This window comes from Schistocerca serialis, chromosome 3, assembly GCF_023864345.2.
Source record: "Schistocerca serialis cubense isolate TAMUIC-IGC-003099 chromosome 3, iqSchSeri2.2, whole genome shotgun sequence".
Taxonomy (NCBI): Eukaryota; Metazoa; Arthropoda; class Insecta; order Orthoptera; family Acrididae; genus Schistocerca; species Schistocerca serialis.
The window spans coordinates 343,490,958-343,510,641 of record NC_064640.1 but is presented as its reverse complement, the minus strand read 5'-3'; the positions used below and the strand labels follow the sequence as shown (position 1 = coordinate 343,510,641).

The window sequence follows — 19,684 nt, the reverse complement described above, 5'->3', positions numbered from 1 at the left end:
CGGACACTTTCTGCCTGATCTGAATGATTGAATGAATGTGTCAAGCGTCACAATAGCATATAATCACACCAGTACAAAGAATACCTATTCCTGTTACACAATTACAGGTACATTTTATAGGGTTGCACTGTAGGGCTCATGAAGCTGAACAGCATTCATGGAGTGCTGCAAATATGGATCACAATATAATTGTGTGCTGCCTATTTCACTGATGGTTCGTGGAACAGTAGCGCATTCAAAGACCAGATTCTGGACGGCAACACATCAAAATTACTGTGACTGCCTTTTATGGTCTGCACTGGTTATCACAACACCATCTATGGAAGAGCTCTGGAATTATTTAATACCTGAAGTTTAAATGTGGGCCATCAGAAATCACTTTTTGGCAGAAGAATTTTAAGCTTGAGGTAGAAATTGCAGGTAAGTCAAAGTGCGGATGATGCAACTGTAACAATGGTAAGTTGGTATTTTATGCAGTCACGTAAAAATTCTGAAAATATCCGTTCAGATTATTACAGTCTTTAAGACAACAAGAGTTGTGTCACAGGATCCATCAATCATGTTTCAGCAGGTTTTCTGTGAAATTAACTTTATAGCCTTTTCACTTCCCTGAATTCCTTTCCTTTCCTTCGAAATAGTGGACCTTATTACAGTGTCACCTCATTATACTTTTTGCACAGTCTGCATTATCTTCAAGATGCATTTTTATACCTAACTAGTGGATACAATTTACAAGGAAAGTAGTAGTGCTTGACTAAATCCGAGTAATAATACTGACACCACATACATTTACACCTGGAAGAAAAAGTGAAATAACCACAGAGTGAACATATCTGTGACACTACTGTCACAGAAAGAGTACTGGTTCAGAACGAAACACACAGGAAGCAATTAGAATTAGCCTTTTTAATGGCACTGCCTGAGTTATTCCACAATTTGCCCCAACTGATTTAGGAACATTTATTAAATCAGGTTGGTGAGGTATAGATTTGCCCGTGAGAGACGGAACAAGAGCAGAGAGCAAGAGATTCCTACCAACAAGCCTAGAATTTGCTTGTGTAAAGGATTACAGCAAGTCTCAGATCCATTATCTGAGAAATTATTAGTATATAGAAATGAAGCTGAATATACTGTGTTTTATGAGTCATGAAATTAATTAAAAGATAATCTTTAAAAATGTGCAAAACCATGTCAAATCCATTAATTGTTTCTTCTAGTGTAGTTTGGTTAAAAGTAAAGTTAAATACCCTATTTCAGCTAACTACACATAGGAGGCTTACACTGGAGTGCTATATTTAAAATCATCTGAAGATCAGCATCATCAGAGTAGTGAAGACACTCATCAGCTACAGTTATCAGAAATTGTCTTCTTGTCCCCATTCTTTGGCATCATACAAAGTGGTTCAATATGCTAACCCAATTCTCAAGTCACATAAGACTTGCTTAGCTTGAACTCAAGCCACTAGAAGAATAAATTTATTTCACAGACCTGACAAATGCTTCTCAGGATTCTAGCAATAACTTAATTTTAGGTTAATTGTCACAAATTTAATATTAAAAACTTTAATCTCTTTACAAACTGACTTCTGCATACACACTGAAAACTTGACAAATATTTCAGATGATAGCACTATATGTTGAATAAGACAGCAGCATTAAAGCATCCAGTTTTTACAGAGACCTGTCATGGAAGTGTGGTTATCCCATATTAACAAACATTTAAAGTTTAACTGGTTCATCCAATCCACCATTCGCTAAGGATTTTGAAGAACCTCCCACAATTCTGTCATTCTCCCTCAATGAACTGTGTATCAATTTTATATGAACTGTTCTTATCTAACATCCTTCCCAAAATTTTTCTCAGTAACTGACATTTTTTTTTTACACACAACAATCAAAACTGAAGATTTAAAAGCACGAATACAAAAAGTAAGTAAATCAAAGTCTACATAAAAGTTGTAGAAGACTGCTATAATGGGAAATACATTTACTTCAATTTGGTTATGAATAACAATGCTCTTTTTATAGTGGGAGTATACTGTTATTCAGGTTAATAACCACATTTTGACTGTCTTTTGCACAAGCCAAAATACATTATGTGACACAAAAATGTTACATCAATCATAGTGTCAAGCTCACTCTTAAATGCTTTGGTGGATGATATAGGTTACTTAAAGTACAGTTATTTATCATACTGCACACATTCTGATTAACAGTGTTGAGTTGTTTTTCATAGTAGTAAAGCTGATCTAGTCACATTGCAAAGAATGTTAGTGATGACCATGGTAAAACTAATATCTAGGAACCAGTGGCTGTGAGGAGGCTGAAGTGCAGTCCAAATTAAAACGACACCAAGTTTTAGTTCTGCCACACAACTTATATCAAGAACGAAACATGACTGTACCACATATAATCTGTGTGAGGAATAAATTTTAAACTGGTTCTGATGAACAACGGTCAATTAGTAAAGATGACAACCATCTGAAGGATTTTAACGACAACGTTATGTGAACCCATTTCCTGATCTGAGCCGAAAGGTTCCCACGCATTTTCCGTGCGCTGAGTAATAAAATTAACTCACGCGAGAAAAGAATTCGTACGCGTCTTCGTCTAGCTCGTCGAATATGGAAACGTAACCGTTGCTTTCCATCGTGCCCAACGAACTGCCATCTACCACCTATTTGCTTCTGAGACAGGTATTTCGTCCCGTGCTGATAACCACTTACGTAAGCTGATAAAGGCGACGTCACGATAGCAGATTTTGTACGGAATGCATCTTTCATATTTTTCCGTTATAGCTATGAACGATTAAAGACTGTCCCTTCCGCTGCCAACTCTAAGTGGAAATTAATTTGTTTGAGAAATAATTTGATTGTCGCCAGTACCACTACGAGAAATTACTGTTTCTCCCTAATTAGTAGGTGTTAATATATCGGCTAATTTATGAGAGGCTGTCTCAGTAGCCTACAAATCAAATTGTTATTCTCTCTACATATCTACGTAGATTACTGAAGATACATAGCATCAACCAGGAAAAATACATTTGCTAGAATCCACTGAATAATTTCAGTTACTGAAGACTAAATCAAATAATTTAGTAACCAGGGGAACTAAATTGGTTCTAACTTGATCATAAAATAAGTGATAAAATAGGAAAGCTATGAGTATACGCCAAAACTGGAGCCTCCACTAAAACGATTATGGGGAAAAAAAAAAGACAGCAACAGTCCAACTAACCATCTTGTGATGTATTTCTCTTTTTCCGATGGCTTGGGACAATAATATTTCTGCTCCCGGTATTTTATTTATTTAGTTTACTACACTCCTCGAGTCATGTCACCGACTCACCTTATATATGGCTCCACGATTATTAGCCCAAACGCTGGAAGAAGAAATATTGCTGTCCCGGAAGCATGACAAAGATGACGGCATAACTGTCTATGTAGAAACACACAGATGACATAATACATCCAGATGTAAACATCTGAATTAACATGCTTAAAATAATGTGCTCCGATTCATTGCTAAACGGACGCGCATAGCGTGCATAATTATTTTCAGGAGAAATGCGCATCATTCGTCATGCAGTGCTAGCTAGACTCCTTTCCGCCAGCAATGATAGGGGACGGTATCTGCATCGGATTGCACAGGCGCTCACGAATGCTCGAAAATGTTGAAGGGAGTAGTACATGTTCAATTAGGAGCAGTCTAACAAGACGCGAGCTGGTCGAACTGTAGGGTCGCGCTGCAGCCGCTATATTGCACACGACTGGATCCCCGACCGCTGTCAGCAAAGTGTAAACAGTGAAAAGTGAAAAATTAATTTCGTGTGCATAAATATATATTCCTAAGACGCACGCATTGTTTACAACGTCGGAAGATAGCTACAAACACATTTTTAAAGCTTCCTCACATAGTAAACTGTGCATCTAGAAAGCAGAGGCATTTAGCTAGCTAGGCATTTGCAGTAAGCTGCAAATCTTATCGCCGGAAGAAATTAAGGGAGAAACCTTGCTAATTCTGGAACCAGTCAGCCTACAGCAAAATGTGAGAGCCCAGCAAATGCTAAGGCGGTGCTAGTGAAAACTCCCTAACACAAACGACTACACATCTTGTGAACGGTTGTGCGAAAATATGCAGAAACTAGTGAACTGAAAATTTTTTGTTCCTAACAACTTCCACTATGTATGCAGACGAATTTTTATGGTAACGTACAGAGGAAAATATTTATTACTGTACAAACTCGTCTGTAACTACTGTGGTCACCAATCCTACAAAAAGGGTTCTTGCAGCTGACTGTTTACGATCATTTTGAAGTACTGCGAAAACCGATGTTCTCTACGAGAAATGTTCTCAAAAATTACTAACCCTAATACTGGTTAGATGCAGTTAGCTTGGCAGCTATCCTCATTTCAACCTAGCTTCTGCATGCTGTTTCACCAGCGATCGTCCCAACGCACTCTCACTCAGACCTGCTCTTGTGGTTCCTACCTTACACCATCCCATCTACAAGCATTTCCAGAAACGACTCGTGCAATTATCAGTGTCCATCCATTCTATCTGGTCGAGTCATTGTGTTCTTTATTAGCTATTTTTTTCTAATTAAAGCGTTCCAGGACAACTTCATTCCTAGCTCCACATCTACACAGATACTCTGCAAATCACATGTAAGTGCCTGGCACAGGATTCATCGAACCAGCTTCACAATTCTGTTATTCCACCTTCACAATTATCTTTTATTCCAATCTCATATACTGCGCGGAAAGAACGAACACTTATCTTTCAGTACGAGCTCTGATTTCCCTATTTTATCATGGCGGTCGTTTCTTCCTATGTAGGTCGGCGTCAACAAAATACTTTCGTATTCGGAGTAGAAAGCTGGCGATTGGAATTTCGTGAGAAGATTCCTCCGCAGCGAAAAACGCCTTTGTTTTAATGATTTCCATTCCAAATCCTGTATCACTACAGTGACACACTCCCGTATTTCGCGATAATACAAAACGTGCTGCCCTTTTTTGCACTTTTTCAATGTACACTGTCAATTCTATTAGGTAAGGATCCCACTCAGCGCAGCAGTATTCTAAAAAGAGTACGAACAACCGTGGTGTAGGCAGTCTCCTTCGATCTGTTACGCTTCGTAAGAGTCCTGCCAACACAACACAACACAATCTTTGGTTAGCCTTCCCCACAACATTTTCTGTGTGTTCCTTCCAATGTAAGTTGTTCGTAATTGTAATTCCTAAGTATTTAGTTGAATTTACGGCCTTTATATTTGACTGCTTTATCGTGTAACCGAAGTTTAACGGATTCCTTTTAGCACTCATGTGGATGACCTCGCTTTTCGTTATTTAGGGTCAACTGCCAATTTTCGCACCATATACATATCTTTTATAAATCGTTTTGCAAGTTGTTTTGATTTTCTGATGACTTTACTAGTCAATAAACGACAGCGCCATCTGCAAACAATCAACCCATCCGATCGTTTTAGTCTCCTGTGAACACATTTATACAGCCACTGATCGAAGCTGCTGCTGCCGCCGCTGCAAATATAGCCGATGAGGCGTTGTCAGACAAAAGTAGCGGCAACGAGTCCGGTAACCCAAGATTTCGTCGCTGGGCAGTCAAAGTGGGACAGTGCACCAGAATATGGGCCACTGTCAACCGGGCGCCGCACTGACACTCAGGCGGGTCTTCACGGCGCAGGAGGTAACCGTGGGTCGCCAAATGGCTCTGAGCACTATGGGACTTAACTGCTGAGGCCATCAGTCCCCCAGAACTTAGAACTACTTAAACCAACTAACCTAAGGACATCACACACATCCATGCGCGAGGCAGGATTCGAAGCTGCGACCGTAGCGGTCGCGCGGTTCCAGACTGTAGCGCCTAGAACCGCTCGGCCACTTCGGCCGGCCGTGGGTCGCTAAAGCGTGGCCAATGCGGAGCAGGCAGAGGACAACTGATTCCCTGCGAGAGGCCAACATGGAAGACATTCGTAAGTCTCCTTAATGACACGCAGTTTGTTGTGTGTACTGTCATGCTATTCCGTCTCCCAAAGCCGAAAAACCCTTCGGCCTAAGTCAGAACGCAGGTTCAGAGATACCAATCTCCAGAAGCGGTTTCCACGTAGCTTGTTTGGCTAGCCTGTCGGCAAGTTCGTTGCCTGGGATGTAGACGTGTCATGAGGTCCACACAAATACCACTGAACGACGGGACCGGTCCTGGGCATCGACGGACTCCTGGATGGACGCTTCCAAAGTATGGCAAGGGTAGCACTGGTCGATAGCTTGTAGGCTGCTCAAGGAGTCAGTACACAGAAGAAACTATTCCCCGCGGCATGAACGGATATACTGAAGCGCACGAGATGGCCACCAGCTCTGCAGTGAATACAATGCAGCCAGCGGGCAAGGAATGCTGTTCAAAATGGCCTTTGTGGACGTAGGCGAAGCCAACATGACCTTCAGCCATTGAACCGTCGGTGTAAACGGCTTCAGAGCACCTGAACACGTCAAGAATTGAGAGGAAGTGACAGTGGGGAGTGGCAAGTGTAACTGAGTCCTTAGGGTCATGCGAAAGGTCTAGACGAATCTGCGGCCTAGGTGTACACCATGGAGGTGTATGCAGACAGACATGGATGGGAGGTGGCAAAGGAAATGACCCAGACAGAAGGGATCGCACGCGAACCATAATCGTTAGCCCTGACCTGGACCGCCGATGCGGGAGATGAACTGCCGTGGGTGGAACAAAGTGAAAGCAATTCGGATGCTCAGGAGAACTATGCTTGTGTGCAACATAACTGGCGAGCAGATGTGCGCGTCGGATCTGCAATGGCAGCCTCCACCAGGACACTGGTCACCGGACTCTTTCTAAAAGCTCCCGTCGCTAGGCGAACGCCACAGTGGTGCACTGGGTCGAGTACACGCAACGCTGAGGGCGCCGCCGAACCATAAACCACACCCCCATAGTCAAGACGCGATTGAACAAGGGCTTTGTAGAGCTGCAGCAGAGTAGAGCGATCTGCACCCCATTTGGTGTTGCTCAGGCAGCGGAGGGCATTGAGGTGCTGCCAGAACTTCCGCTTAAGCTGATGATGGTGAGGTAGCCAAGTCAATCTGACGTCGAAAACCAGTCCTAAGAATCAATATGTCTCCACTACAGTGAGTGGATCGTCATGAAGGTAAGGTTCTGGTTCCGGATGAACGGTCCGACACCGACAGAAGTGCATGACACACGCCTTAGCGGCCGAAAACTGGAAGCCGTGGGCGAGAGCCCATGACTGCGCGTTGTGGATGGCTCCCTGCAGGCGCCGCTCAGCAACACCAGTACTGGTGGAGCAGTACGAAATGCAGAAGTCGTCTGCATACAGAGAGGGTAAGACAGACGGCCCTACAGCTACTGCTAGACCGTTAATGGCCACTAAAAATAGTGATACACTCAATACAGAGCCCTGCAGGACCCCATTCTTCTGAATATGGGGGCAACTATGGGAGCATCAACTTTGACATGGAAAGTATGGAGCGACAGGTAATTCTGGACAAAAATTGATAGTGGGCCCGGAGACCCCACCGTATAATGGGGCAAGGATATGATGTCGCCAGGTGGTTTCATACACTTTACGTATGATCAAAAAAGAGAGCAACAAAGTGTTGGCGTCTGGAAAAGGCTGTTCAGATGGCAGAATCGAGGGACACAAGATTATCAGTGGTAGAGCGACCCTGGCAGAAGCCACCCCGACATGGAGCCAGTACGTCACGTGGCTCCAGGACCCAGCCCAACCGCCGACACACCATACGGTCCAGCAGCTTAAAACAACGTTGGTGAGGCTGACAGCTACCCACATCAAGCGATTTTTACCGGATTCGACCACCGGAACGATGGTGCTCTCCCGCCATTGCGATGGAAAGACGCCATCGCACCAGATCCGGTTGAAGATGACAAGGAGACGGCGCTTGTAGTCAGACGAGAGATGTTTAATCATCTGACTGTGGACCGATCTGGCCCAGGAGCTGCGTCAGGGCAATGTGCAAGGGCGCTGACGAGTTCCCACTCTGTAAATGGGGCATTATAAGGTTCACTGTGGTGTGTAGTATGCTCAGGAGAACTACGAATGTGTGCAACTAATTGGCGAGCGGTTGTGCACGTCTGATTCACAATGTTGGGACTCCAGCCTCCACTTTGACACTGGTCACCGGACTCTTTCTAAAAGCTCCCGTCACTAGTCGAACGCCACAGTGGTGCACCGGGTGGAGGAAACGCAACGCTGAGGGCGGCGCCAAATCGTAAACCACACTCCCATAATCAAGACGCGATTGAACAAGGCCTCTGTAGAGCTGCAGCAGCGTAGAGCGATCTACACCCCAGTTGGTGTTGCTCAGGTAGCGGAGAGCATTGAGGTGCTGCCAGCACTCCCGCTCAAGCTGAAGATGAGGTAGCGAAGTCAATTGGGCGTCGAAAACTAGTCCTAACAATCGATACGTCTCCACTACAGTGAGTGGATCGTCATTAAGATAGAGTTCATGTTTCAGATAAACGGTACGACGCCTACAGAAGTGCATGACACACGACTTCACAACTGAAAACTGGAAGTGGTGGGCTAGAGCCCATGACTACAACTTGTGGATGGCTCGCTGTAGGCGCCACTCTGCAACACCAGTACTAAAGGATCCCTACGAAATGCAGAAGTCATCCGCATACAGAGAAGGGGAGACCGACACCTCTACAGCTGCTGCTAAGCCGCTGATAAGACACTAAAAAGAGAGACACACTCAATATGGAACAGCGCGGAACGCCATTCTCCTGAATATGGGGGAACTATGGGAGGCACCGACTTGTACGCGGGAAGTACGGAGCGGCAGGAAGTTTTGGATAAAAATCGGGAGTGGGCCCTGGAGACCCCACTCATACATTGTGGCAAGGATACGATGTCGCCAAGTCGTGTCGTATGCTTTATGTAAGTAAAAAAAACTGTAACCAGATGTTGGCATCTGGAAAGGGCTGTTCAGATGGCAGACTCGAGGGGCACAAGACTATCAGTGGTAGAGCAACCTTGGCGGGAGCTGCCCTGACACGGAGCCACTAGGCCGCGTGACTCCAGGACCCAACCCAACTGCCGACACACCATACGTTACGTTCCAGGAGCTTACAAACAACGTTGGTGAGGCTGGTGGGCCGATAGCTATCCATATCAAGCGGATGTTTAGCAGGTTTTAGCACCGAAATGACGGTGCTCTCCCGCTATTGCGAGGGAAAGACGCCATCGCACCAGATCTGGTTGAAGATGACGAGAAGATGTCGCTTGTAGTAAGACGAGAGATGTTTAATCATCTGACTGTGGACCGATCTGGCCCAGGAGCTGTGTCAGGGCAATGTGCAAGGGCGCTGACGAGTTCCCACTCTGTAAATGGGGCGTTATAAGGTTCACTGTGGTGTGTAGTGAACGACAGGAGTTTGCTTTCCATCTGCTGTTTTAGGGTGTGGAAAGCTGGGGGGTATTTCTCCAACACAGAGGCTCGAGCACAGTGCTCAGCAAAGTGCTTGGCAATCGAGTTTGCGTCGGTACAGAGCACGCCACTGACGATAACGCCAGTGACACCTGTTGGGGTCTGGTACCCAAAAAGACATCTGCGTCCAGACCTGGGAAGGTGACTTATGGCACGCAATGGTCGACAAGTACCTCTCCCAACACTCCTATTTCCGTCGTTTTATAAGCAGGCGAACGCAGGCAAGGAGCCACTTAAAGGCTATGAGGTGCTCCAGGGAAGGGTGCCGCATATGTCACTGTACAGCTCGTCGACGCTCTTTAATGCATCAACGATTTCCGGCGACCACCAAGGCACTGTCTTTCGCCGCAGGCACTCTAGAGAACGAGGGATCGCGTTTTCCGCCGCAGAAATTATCGTTGTAGTGACCTGCTCAATCATAACATCGATGGCACCATGTGGGGGGAGATTGAATCCTGAATTACAAGAACCGTAGCGAATACAATAGTGTGTCAGGTGGAGTTTTCGTTTATGTCCTGAACTCTGTATGTAGTGAACCTGTACCCTTTCAAATTCCTTTTGAAGTTGTGGCTGACAGGATACGGACGTCGCAGGAAATAACTGTCTGCAACGTATATCTCCCTCTAGATGGTGTGGTACCCCTGAATGTATTGGCTGCACTGATACAATTACTCCCTAAACCTTTCCTACTTTAGGGAGATTTTAACGCCCATAACCCCTTGTGGAGTAGCACCATGCTCACTGGCTGTGGCAGATACGCCGATAATTTACTGTCCCAACTCGACCTCAGCCTCTTAAATACTGGGGCCGCCACACATTTCATTGTGGCTCGAGGTTACTCGGCTATTGATTTCAGTTTGCAGCCCAGGATTCCTCCCATCTATGCACTGAAGAGCACATGACGACCTGTGTGGTAGCGACCACTTCCCCATCTTCCTGTCACTCCCCCAGCGTCATGCTCACGGACGCCTATCCAGGCCTATTCTAACCCGCAGACCCTCAGCGGGGGTCTTCGTGTTTTACTGTCCCTTTTAATACATATCAATGAAGCATATATAGGCTAGACTAATTTGGGGAAAAAACGCACGCACGCGAACAAAAGCGCGCGCGCTTGTTGATAGCTCCATGAGGCTGTTCGCACACGATACAGTTGCCACTAAGAAGGTAGCAAACGCCAGAAAGTGAAGCAAACCTGCAGGAAGACATGCACAGCATCGATGGTTGATGCAGTGAGTAGCAGCTGATCCTGAGTGTAAATGAATGTTACGTATTACCACTCCCTGCAACAGGTGTCGGTCCTCTGCAAGTCTTCCTGCTCTTGGCTAAGTTTTCTAGCGTTGCGACTTCTCTGTAGACAGCAGCGTCATCCATGAAATGACCCTTACAGCATCCGACATTCTACACTAGGTCATTTATCTACATTTTGAAAATTAACGATCGTATAACATTCCCTTAGGATGCACCCGAAGTTGCTCTTACGTCTCTGAAGATTTTTCTCCATTAAGAATAACATACTAAGTTCTGTTCCCTAAGCACTCTTCAATCCAGTCAAACAGATGGCCTGGTAAAAGTTTTTGTCAAGTATCCGGCAAACTGTAGGAAATGGAGCTGCCTGGCTGAGATTCATTGGAAAGATCTTAAGGAAACATAATTCATCCACGAAAGAAGTGGTTTATATATACACGAGAGAGAGAGAGAGAGAGAGAGAGAGAGAGAGAGAGAGAGAGAGAGAGAGAGAGAGAGAGACGTTGTTAGTCAGCCGTTGTGCATCACAGAGACATTTACCAGACATTTTAAGACAGTACAAGAAGATTAAGACTATTTTACTTCTGTCATGTACGTTTCGTGAAAATACCACAACGAAAAGTCAGAAAAATTAGAAGTAATAGGGAGGGTTACCAACCATCATTGTACCCACACAAGTGGGAGTGGAATAGGGAAGAAGGGTTGGTGTGGGTGGGAGGGAGGGAAGGGACATAGTGGTACCAGGAGTACCCTCTGCCACATGCCGTAAGGTGGCTTGTGTAGTTTAGACATAATGATATCACGGTGTAATAATCCCACAGAAAAACCTAGCTGGATAGCTGTGTGGGTCACGTGCCGCTCTCTGGACAGGGATGCTCGCCGACCATGGATCGAATCCGCCTGAGGGATAAATGGCGAGGGTCGGTATGCCAGCCAGCCTGGATGTACATTTTAAGCTATTTCCGAAATTCTGCACGATTGATACATATTTACGGAACTCCTCCCACCGGAGGTACGAGTCCTCCCTCAGGTATGGTTGTGTGTACTTTAAGTAGTGTGGAAGTCTAGGGACCGATGACCTCAGCTGTTTGTCTCTTAGGAATTTAAACACATTCTAACAGCTTTTAGGGAACTTATGCTCACACTCACATGAATAACACGACAGGCAGACTTTTAAGGTACACACACTTCGTCCTGGGGAGGGAGGGAGGGAACAGGGGGGTGGTGATAGGAAAGGTATCCGCCCACCCCTTAAATTAAACATGGCAAATCCATTAATAACCATGCTGACCCAGCGCCAATACGGGACGGAGGAGGAGGAGGAGGAGGAGGAGTAGTAATTATCTTGTGTAAGCCCGTGGACAGGTACTGAGAAGGTATGTTGGAGGACCTTGTTGATTTTGTGTATTTTTGAGGAGCAGATGTGTGGCGGCTTTATATCAGAACCAGAGTTTCAGCCCTCCATGCTCATGCGATACACAGGCTGGCAGGACGATACAGGTAAGCACAGCATTCAGGGCAAGTCCGGGCAGCTTGATGCGCCTCACTGGCAAGTAGTTTCCTGAGGTCAGCGGGTCATGCTCTGCGGTTACTCACCGGACCAGCCTGTTCCTTATTCTGCTGAAGACGACGGACGGTTTATCCAACGAGCTCAACATCGTTGTCATTAGTCCCTTCATCTTCATCCTTTTATCATCCAAAAGAAAAGTTTCACGAGTAATACAGAGTCTGATCAAGAGCAGTGCATGTCACAAATAATGACCTCCACCAAACTCATTAAAAAAGAAAAATTTAATGCACTGTTAAGTGATAAGGACACATTCTAAGATTCCTAGTACAGTAAGGTAAGACTTGCAGTTTACATCTACACTGGGGTGGAGCTGAGTCAGTATCACCAGAGGGCGGAACAAGCGGTAAGACGTCAGTAGTACGGCTACACGGGTGCGAGCACATTTTGTTTGTACAGGTTGCCTACATCTGGGGCAGGTATGCACTCAGAGGCAAACCTATTGTTCTTCTGGGATTGACAGGTACTTAACCTATAGTTCTCCTTTGCTGACAGGTAATTGACCTATTGTTCTGTTAAGTGGTTTTCCATGTCACTGCACTTAACCTATTGTTCCCCATCCCCTCAGGACACCCCCACCCCTCATTGCTACAGGTACACTTTCAGGTCAGTTATTTGAATAGACCCCACTCTCACTATTATCAATTTGACTGGCTACTTAATTAAATTGATCAATTAATTAATCTTTCTGGTGGGAAAGTGCCATGCCCTCTGGCGGGAAGTTCAAATTCCATCAGGTTGGCAACCTCTACAAACCTAAGAAAATGGCAGGAAAGAAAGGGCACTTGGGCTACCTCCACTAACCTAAGTCACCCGACTGCCACCTCTTCCTAGGGATAGGTGGGGAAGAACTTTACCTGTGCTGGACTTAACTCTATTTTGCATGCACCAGTCTTTATTTACACAATTAGAGGCAGTACCACCATCCAGTGTTTTCGCCACGAGATCTGGACTCCAACTGACCTAGTACACAGTACTGCCACCAGAGGGCACAGTCATCTGTTCTGTGATGTAATCCAAGATGGCGGGGAAAATGGCAGGAAACAGTGTGATCACCATGGGCTCCGGAATCCAACTGACCTAGTACACGGAAGCGCCACCAGAGGGCGCTGTCATCCCTTCAATGATGTAATCCAAGATGGCGTTCTGTTGGTGGAGAGGAAGGGTCGCATAACGGGAAATTCAAGCGTATATTGTTTATTTATAAAAAAAATCAGTCTGTGAGGGTTGGATTTCTCTTGTTCATCATTCTCTGCTACTAGGAAACATGTAGCTCTTGTAAGAAGTAATTACATGGAGCCCCATGTCACCCACATTTCCTTAAAGTATTCTACGCCTTTGATACCAAATAAAGTAATTAGTTGTCCTCTCACCATTTTCTGGTACACTTTCCGAATTTTACATGCTTTTGAAAGCCATTTCTGGCGAATTATTCTTTGTCACCCACCCCCACTTAAACTTTTGTGCTGCGTTTTTCATAAAAATTATGCAAATTAGCCAAGTGTTCTGAACTTCAGCTGCTGTTCTGCTCCATTCCCCCAATCATGCACACCTCCCCCCTTAACTATTTTACTCCTAACACCACAATGATGTAAAAAAATTTATGAAAATTAATTAAATCGATATTTTTCACTTGCATGGGGTAGTTTTTTTTAATTCGCAGCATCTTATTGGTAGGTGAAATAAATGGAATACAGTTTAAACAAAAGATCGCTAATAAAAAAAACACACCCCACTATTCGGCACCCGGCGCGCCGCTGCCCCTGGCCCCTACCCCATCCCAGCTGCCGCAGCCGCCGCAGCCGCCGCAGCCGCCACAGCAAACCCTTTTACATCATTCATACCTACACCAGGAAGACAGACAGCATCGTCTATTCCATATTCCTTACAGCACTACATATCTCTCCCCCCCCCCCCCCATTTTAATTTTTAATGGTAGACTGATGATGCATTCTAGACAGGGGGAAAGTTGTGATCCTTAACGGTAAACCTGTCGTTCATCAGAGGACTTCCATCTCAAGGGTGATGAAACGTGACACTTTCCTCTAAACGAACTTTGATTTATGATATGTACTACATCCCACTGTCGCATCTTGGGTGTAGAATAGGGACTTCAGCTTCATAACTAAGTTAGCAAAAGGTGCTTGTGAGGCACTGCAATACCCGTGTAAACATTTGCCAACAGACATGCTATTTACAGACTTAGTGGCGCAATTACTTTTAATATTCACATGTTGGACGCTGCTGCTATGCATTTATCTGTTTCCTTGTAAGAGGTATTCGCCGTTACTAACGATCATTTTATATAGGGCTGATGCAGGAATAGTATAATTTTCGAACCGTGATCGGATGTGAGCAGTGGACGTTATACATCTCCGGAAAGCTATATTGTACTCTTACCACACAGAGCCAATGTTTTAAGGAAGTAGTTTATTTGTTTTACAGTTTGTTACCATAGTTTATGGTACAGAAACCTGCAAGAAGGATGCATGTCATGCACTTTAAACATATTTCTTACACTGGAATATTAACAGCGCTACATTCCATACGACTGATAGATCAGAAATGAAAGTGATCTAATATTATGGCCCATTTTAAGTGCAGAAAGTTGTAGCCTTAGAAGTGCATGTGTTTATGTTCTCTCTTACCAGTACCTTCCAGGTAATGATCCTAGACTCTAGAACAATACTTTTAGAGTTGATAGCTTGGCTGATTTACGTAAAAATGCGTCTGTCTGCATAAAAATCAACTATTTCTTGTTGTTCTTAACCGTCTGCTATTACATCACGACACTTTCAAATCTGTTACTATACACTGATAAGGGGTGCTAACGTCCTCAACATGAGCACATCTTGAGAAATCTTGTGTACTTGGATGGGTGAAGACTCTGATAGCTCCATTCATTCACGAGACGTTGAGTGTAACAGCCTACTTCTGGTTGGTTGCAGATTAATCCGTAACGGTGCTGCACGGTGGGTTAGTCAGTCACAGTGTGAGAGGGTCTTTCACACTCTAATTTTACCATAAGACAGCGAGAATGCTCTGTGACTCCCATACGCAGAGAAAGATGATATAAATTAAGCACTATGCTCGAGGTGTCAAATATGTAGAGTGCTGCCCGATATCCTTTGATGGTGGATGAGTACGAGAATTAACAATGAATAGAGGTAATGCATAGTCATCTATCCACGTTCGCAATGATACTCGCAAAGTGGAGAAGGGGTGGTTTAGCTATGGTACTGGAATTGGGAAACATGCTGTCGCATCATTGGTCTGTGTTGAAATTACTGTAAAAGTGCTGAAGTTGTTCGCACTATCAACTGTGATGCTTATTATTAGAGTACATCGATGGTGTCTTTTCCATCCCATCCGTCCACTGGCACGCTGTTGGTTACGACATAATGATTGACTGATGTCGCTTCTTTGAGTAGAAGAAAAAGTTTTGGGGGATGGAGAACACCTTCTGGGATGGATAGCACCGAAACAGTGATCACGTACATGACTGCAATATGATGAATCAGTCGAAATGGAACGTACAGTCATCAGCTATTCCATGACTGTGACAGAGGAGTTTAAATGTTGAGCTCGTGAATCACTTTCAGACTGTAGTTTTGAAATAATCCACAAGGCTGCAAAAACTCACCCAATTTGCTTATGTTGTAACTCTTATTTAAAATCATCCAGTGTTTGTGGTGTGTTACGGTAGCCATAGTAACGATATGATTTACATTGTGCGACATCTAGTTCCCTGCGAGAGGCTGTGAATCAGAATGTCTTAATGTCAGTTTAGAACATGACACAGACTTCGAAGTCATGGCAGAAAAACAAAATGTAATGCAGTGTACAAAGCGCGTTACAGCAGAAAAACTAATGTTTCAAACAATGAGACAGGGCCACAGGAAGCATCTGTTACTATTTACGGTATAGTCCACGGGATACGATCATCCTCCTGCAGTACAGGCGATGAAACCTTAAACTAGCCTCTGCAGTGGATCAAGAGCTGTATATTTAATAGGATCGTTCTGCACCGGCAGCAGCAGTTTCACAGGTAAATTCAATGACGGACACGGTGCACTGTTAGGACTGCTAGGAGAAATGCTATTCTGGGAAGCATTGCAACATCTCTCTCTCTCTCTCTCTCTCTCTCTCTCTCTCTCTCTCTCTCTCTCAGCACTTGACCCACGTCGCAGCTATGTGTCATCGTGTCAGTAACAGCGCCTAGATGAGTTCTATATCAGATGAAGTTAGTGGAGCTTTTATAGTTCATAATTTTTCTCTGTTGGATGGTACAGAATAACGATGATAGCATGTTGGGCTGATAGATGTGTATGGACTCTGATCTTCTTCGGACTGTAGTATCTGTATCTGGTTTGGAGACGCACCACAATGTGTACATTTCCACCGAATGGTCGAAACACTGTCCTCTTGCACTAACTCACGTCATTCTGTTTCTACACGGGTTGCAGTAGATGCTGGATATGGCTTTCTCCGACTTCTGCTCAGTTCAGACTTAAATTGGAACTATCAGATGCGCAAAGCTGCAGAAATGGGAGCAGTTGCAGGATGCGTAGGGACTGATTGAAACCACATTGGAATTTTACTGTAGCAGATAGGTTCGAGAAAGGTGACTCGTTTCGAGATATGGAAGTGCCAGAAATATGATATGGCAATGAGACAGAATGCGTAACAAATACTGCAGAAATATCTAGTGGCGGTGGCGTGAGAGAGGGGGGAGGGGGCTGCAAATACCTATTTCATACCACGCTCCTTAGCCGAATCACTTTCAAAATTCGATGATTTTATTACGAGGGCGCATCTGGGGCTACGTGTAACCGCACTGCTGGTGTGATAACACACACTCCTACAATCACCGTCCCGGTATTTGTCTGGAGAAACCAATTCATTTGGAGGTAATGCCATACCTTGATTTATAAAGCCAGTATAGTTTTTAACATGGATACTCGTGTGCACCTGTAGAACCAAGACCTTTTGTGACAGTAACATAAAAGTTGTTGCGATGGTTTTTTTTAACATCTGGCTGATTACGTCTCTCTAAGACACAGTGGTAGTCAGCATTATTTTGTATCATATGTATTCATTTATTGGCGAAGTACTACACTTAGTAGTAGTAGTAGTAGTAGTAGTAGTAGTAGTAGGGATTGCGTGATAGGTTCATCTTGAGCACCAGGCTTATAATGTATGTGTGAGTTCAGACATGTGCAAAGGAGATGACTGTGGAATACTGTGATAGCAGAGGGAAGAGTATCTAAACTGATAACGATGGTACAGATATTTCTATTTCCAGAGCCACTGCCCTCAGCAGGGTGTATTTCTGATACTTCACTCATTGTCAAATGTCCTTCAATTGAGAAGGCAATCCTAAAATTTAGTTGTAAGTACATGCATAAAATATTTATGAGGGTGGTTTCTTAGGAGGATGGTTCTGCCTCTGTGTGCAGAGTAGGTTACCTGTGCACAAATTATTCATGTTTTCCATTAACGGTAGGAGCTGTCAGAGTGGAGAGGCCTGTTGGAGTGTACGAATGTAGATGAATTAACCGTGTTGTCCTCTAGACGACCAAATAGCGAACTAATACTTAGAATGTGTTGCACAGCTTTCGTGATAGCGAGGAAATTTGAGAAGATTGAATAAGGTGTGTGTTTGCGCTGGACCGTTATTCCCTCCCATGTAAATTGTTTGGTTGACTGCTTCTGCACATTTCGCGCCTTTATTTAGTTGAGAGAATATCGATTGAGGTGTGTGCATCTAGCATGTGGAAGACACGTTTTCCAGTTCTCTAGACATGAGAAACACCTAAGTTGACCTAGTAAATTGTAGGGATGATTTAGAATCTGCTACATCACCGATATTGGCATTCGCGAGTAGAAATATCCGTTTGCTCTTTTTTTTTTCGAGTAAAATGTCTTTGCACACGGAATAAGTTTCTAGTTAGTCAGTGGTTTACAGAATGCCACACCAAGCTAATGTTTCGGGTTTCTAGAGAAAATTTCCAGTCTATATCTTGGGAATTATCAGTATGATACTGCTGTGGGCAAACTATGCGAAAATATATTTGTTCTTCTAATCCCAGAATCTGGAAATGGGTGTAGGAAAGAAAGCAAGCAAGCAGGGAATCATGTCCAGACCAGAAAAAGTAACGCCTTTGTGCCGGGAGGGGGGGGGGGGTTGGGGAGAAGGGGAGGCCGAATTTCTGGAACAGTTCTGAGGGCACTCTGGTCACCTGCTGGGGATGGATAGCCGCCGACCTCACAGGGGAATACCTAGTGCTGTAATGAGTGCATACAAGGCTGTCTGTCTTAGTGGTACATGTACGAATGATATAAAAGGGCCGATTTTGTATGTTTACTACATTGAGACGGTATGTGGTGATATTTTGATGGGTTGGGGATCTGTTTCGTGTTCTAATATTCAAGCTCCTGTCCTCAGTGGGAGAGCAGTGTAATTGAGTAAGAGTCTTTCCGTATTTGACTAGATGTAGGGCATGCTGCAGGGTTTAATTGCTGGTGCAATATGGTGACCAGTACAAAATACAATCACAATGCTCTATTCATTCACAATACATCCTTTGTGCTGGGACGTAGGAGCATGTACATACTGATTCAAAAAAAAAAAATGGCGGGGGGGCAAGGTATGTATGGAAAGTTCTGAGAAAGCAAGTGTTAAAAGACAGGATGAAGCAGACAATTCATCTCTGGTGGGGATGCTGTCACTGGCCACTGTGGCATTAAGACATCTCCAGACCTGTAGCTGTACGATACCGAAAAATCTGGCCATTTTTTTCTCTTCTGTATGACAGTGCTTCGAAGGACGACGCCGGAAGCCTCGTGCAGCGCCGCGAATTTCGTGAGCACAGCGGACAGCGCAACGGGTTGGTGAGCCGACTGGCACCGTGCACGCCTCTATTCAGGCAATAGGTACCTTTCTTCGATTCTCTCGAGATGAATGATAATCAGATCCATTAGTTTCTCCTAAAAGCATTTTAATTTTTGTTCTTACCTAAGCTATCCAAGTGTTTAATGATGAATGTCTCACGCTGCCAGCTACCTGTTCCAAAAGGTAATTACTCGCTCTTTTGTTAGAAAGCTACTTTTTTCCTGCCGTCCTTGCTTTCTTAATGCAAGTTTTTCTCCGACTTACAGGGCTAGAAGAAATCGAAAGAAGCTCAACTCTCCGGTTTGTGTCTGGAGGTCCGCGCATAATGCAGACAGTTTTTATTAAAGAATACTCAATCTGCTTCGGTGTTTCCTTTCGCTCTTGTCGCAGGGCGTGTACTCTGTATTTCCTGAACGTTTCATCCTCTTTGAATTCTTACTATTCACACGTGCTTCCAGCCTTATATAAGGGGTGTTCAAA

At 44.4% G+C, this 19,684-nt stretch overlaps 1 protein-coding gene across 2 annotated transcripts in view; it reads right to left on the bottom strand.

The window, feature by feature from the left end:
* The window catches only part of LOC126470153 (plastin-2), a 237,643-nt gene that overhangs the window by 149,609 nt on the left and 68,350 nt on the right, over window positions 1–19,684 (bottom strand). Inside the window, exon 1 of one of the 2 annotated variants that reach the window (XM_050097771.1) lies at window positions 2,582–2,714. The exons of the other annotated variant lie outside the window; for it this stretch is intronic. Within the exon in view, the coding sequence (XP_049953728.1) occupies window positions 2,582–2,650 (69 nt within the window). The 5' untranslated portion in view covers window positions 2,651–2,714. Of the gene's footprint in view, window positions 1–2,581; window positions 2,715–19,684 lie in introns of those variants that run through there. 2 annotated transcript variants of the gene reach the window in all.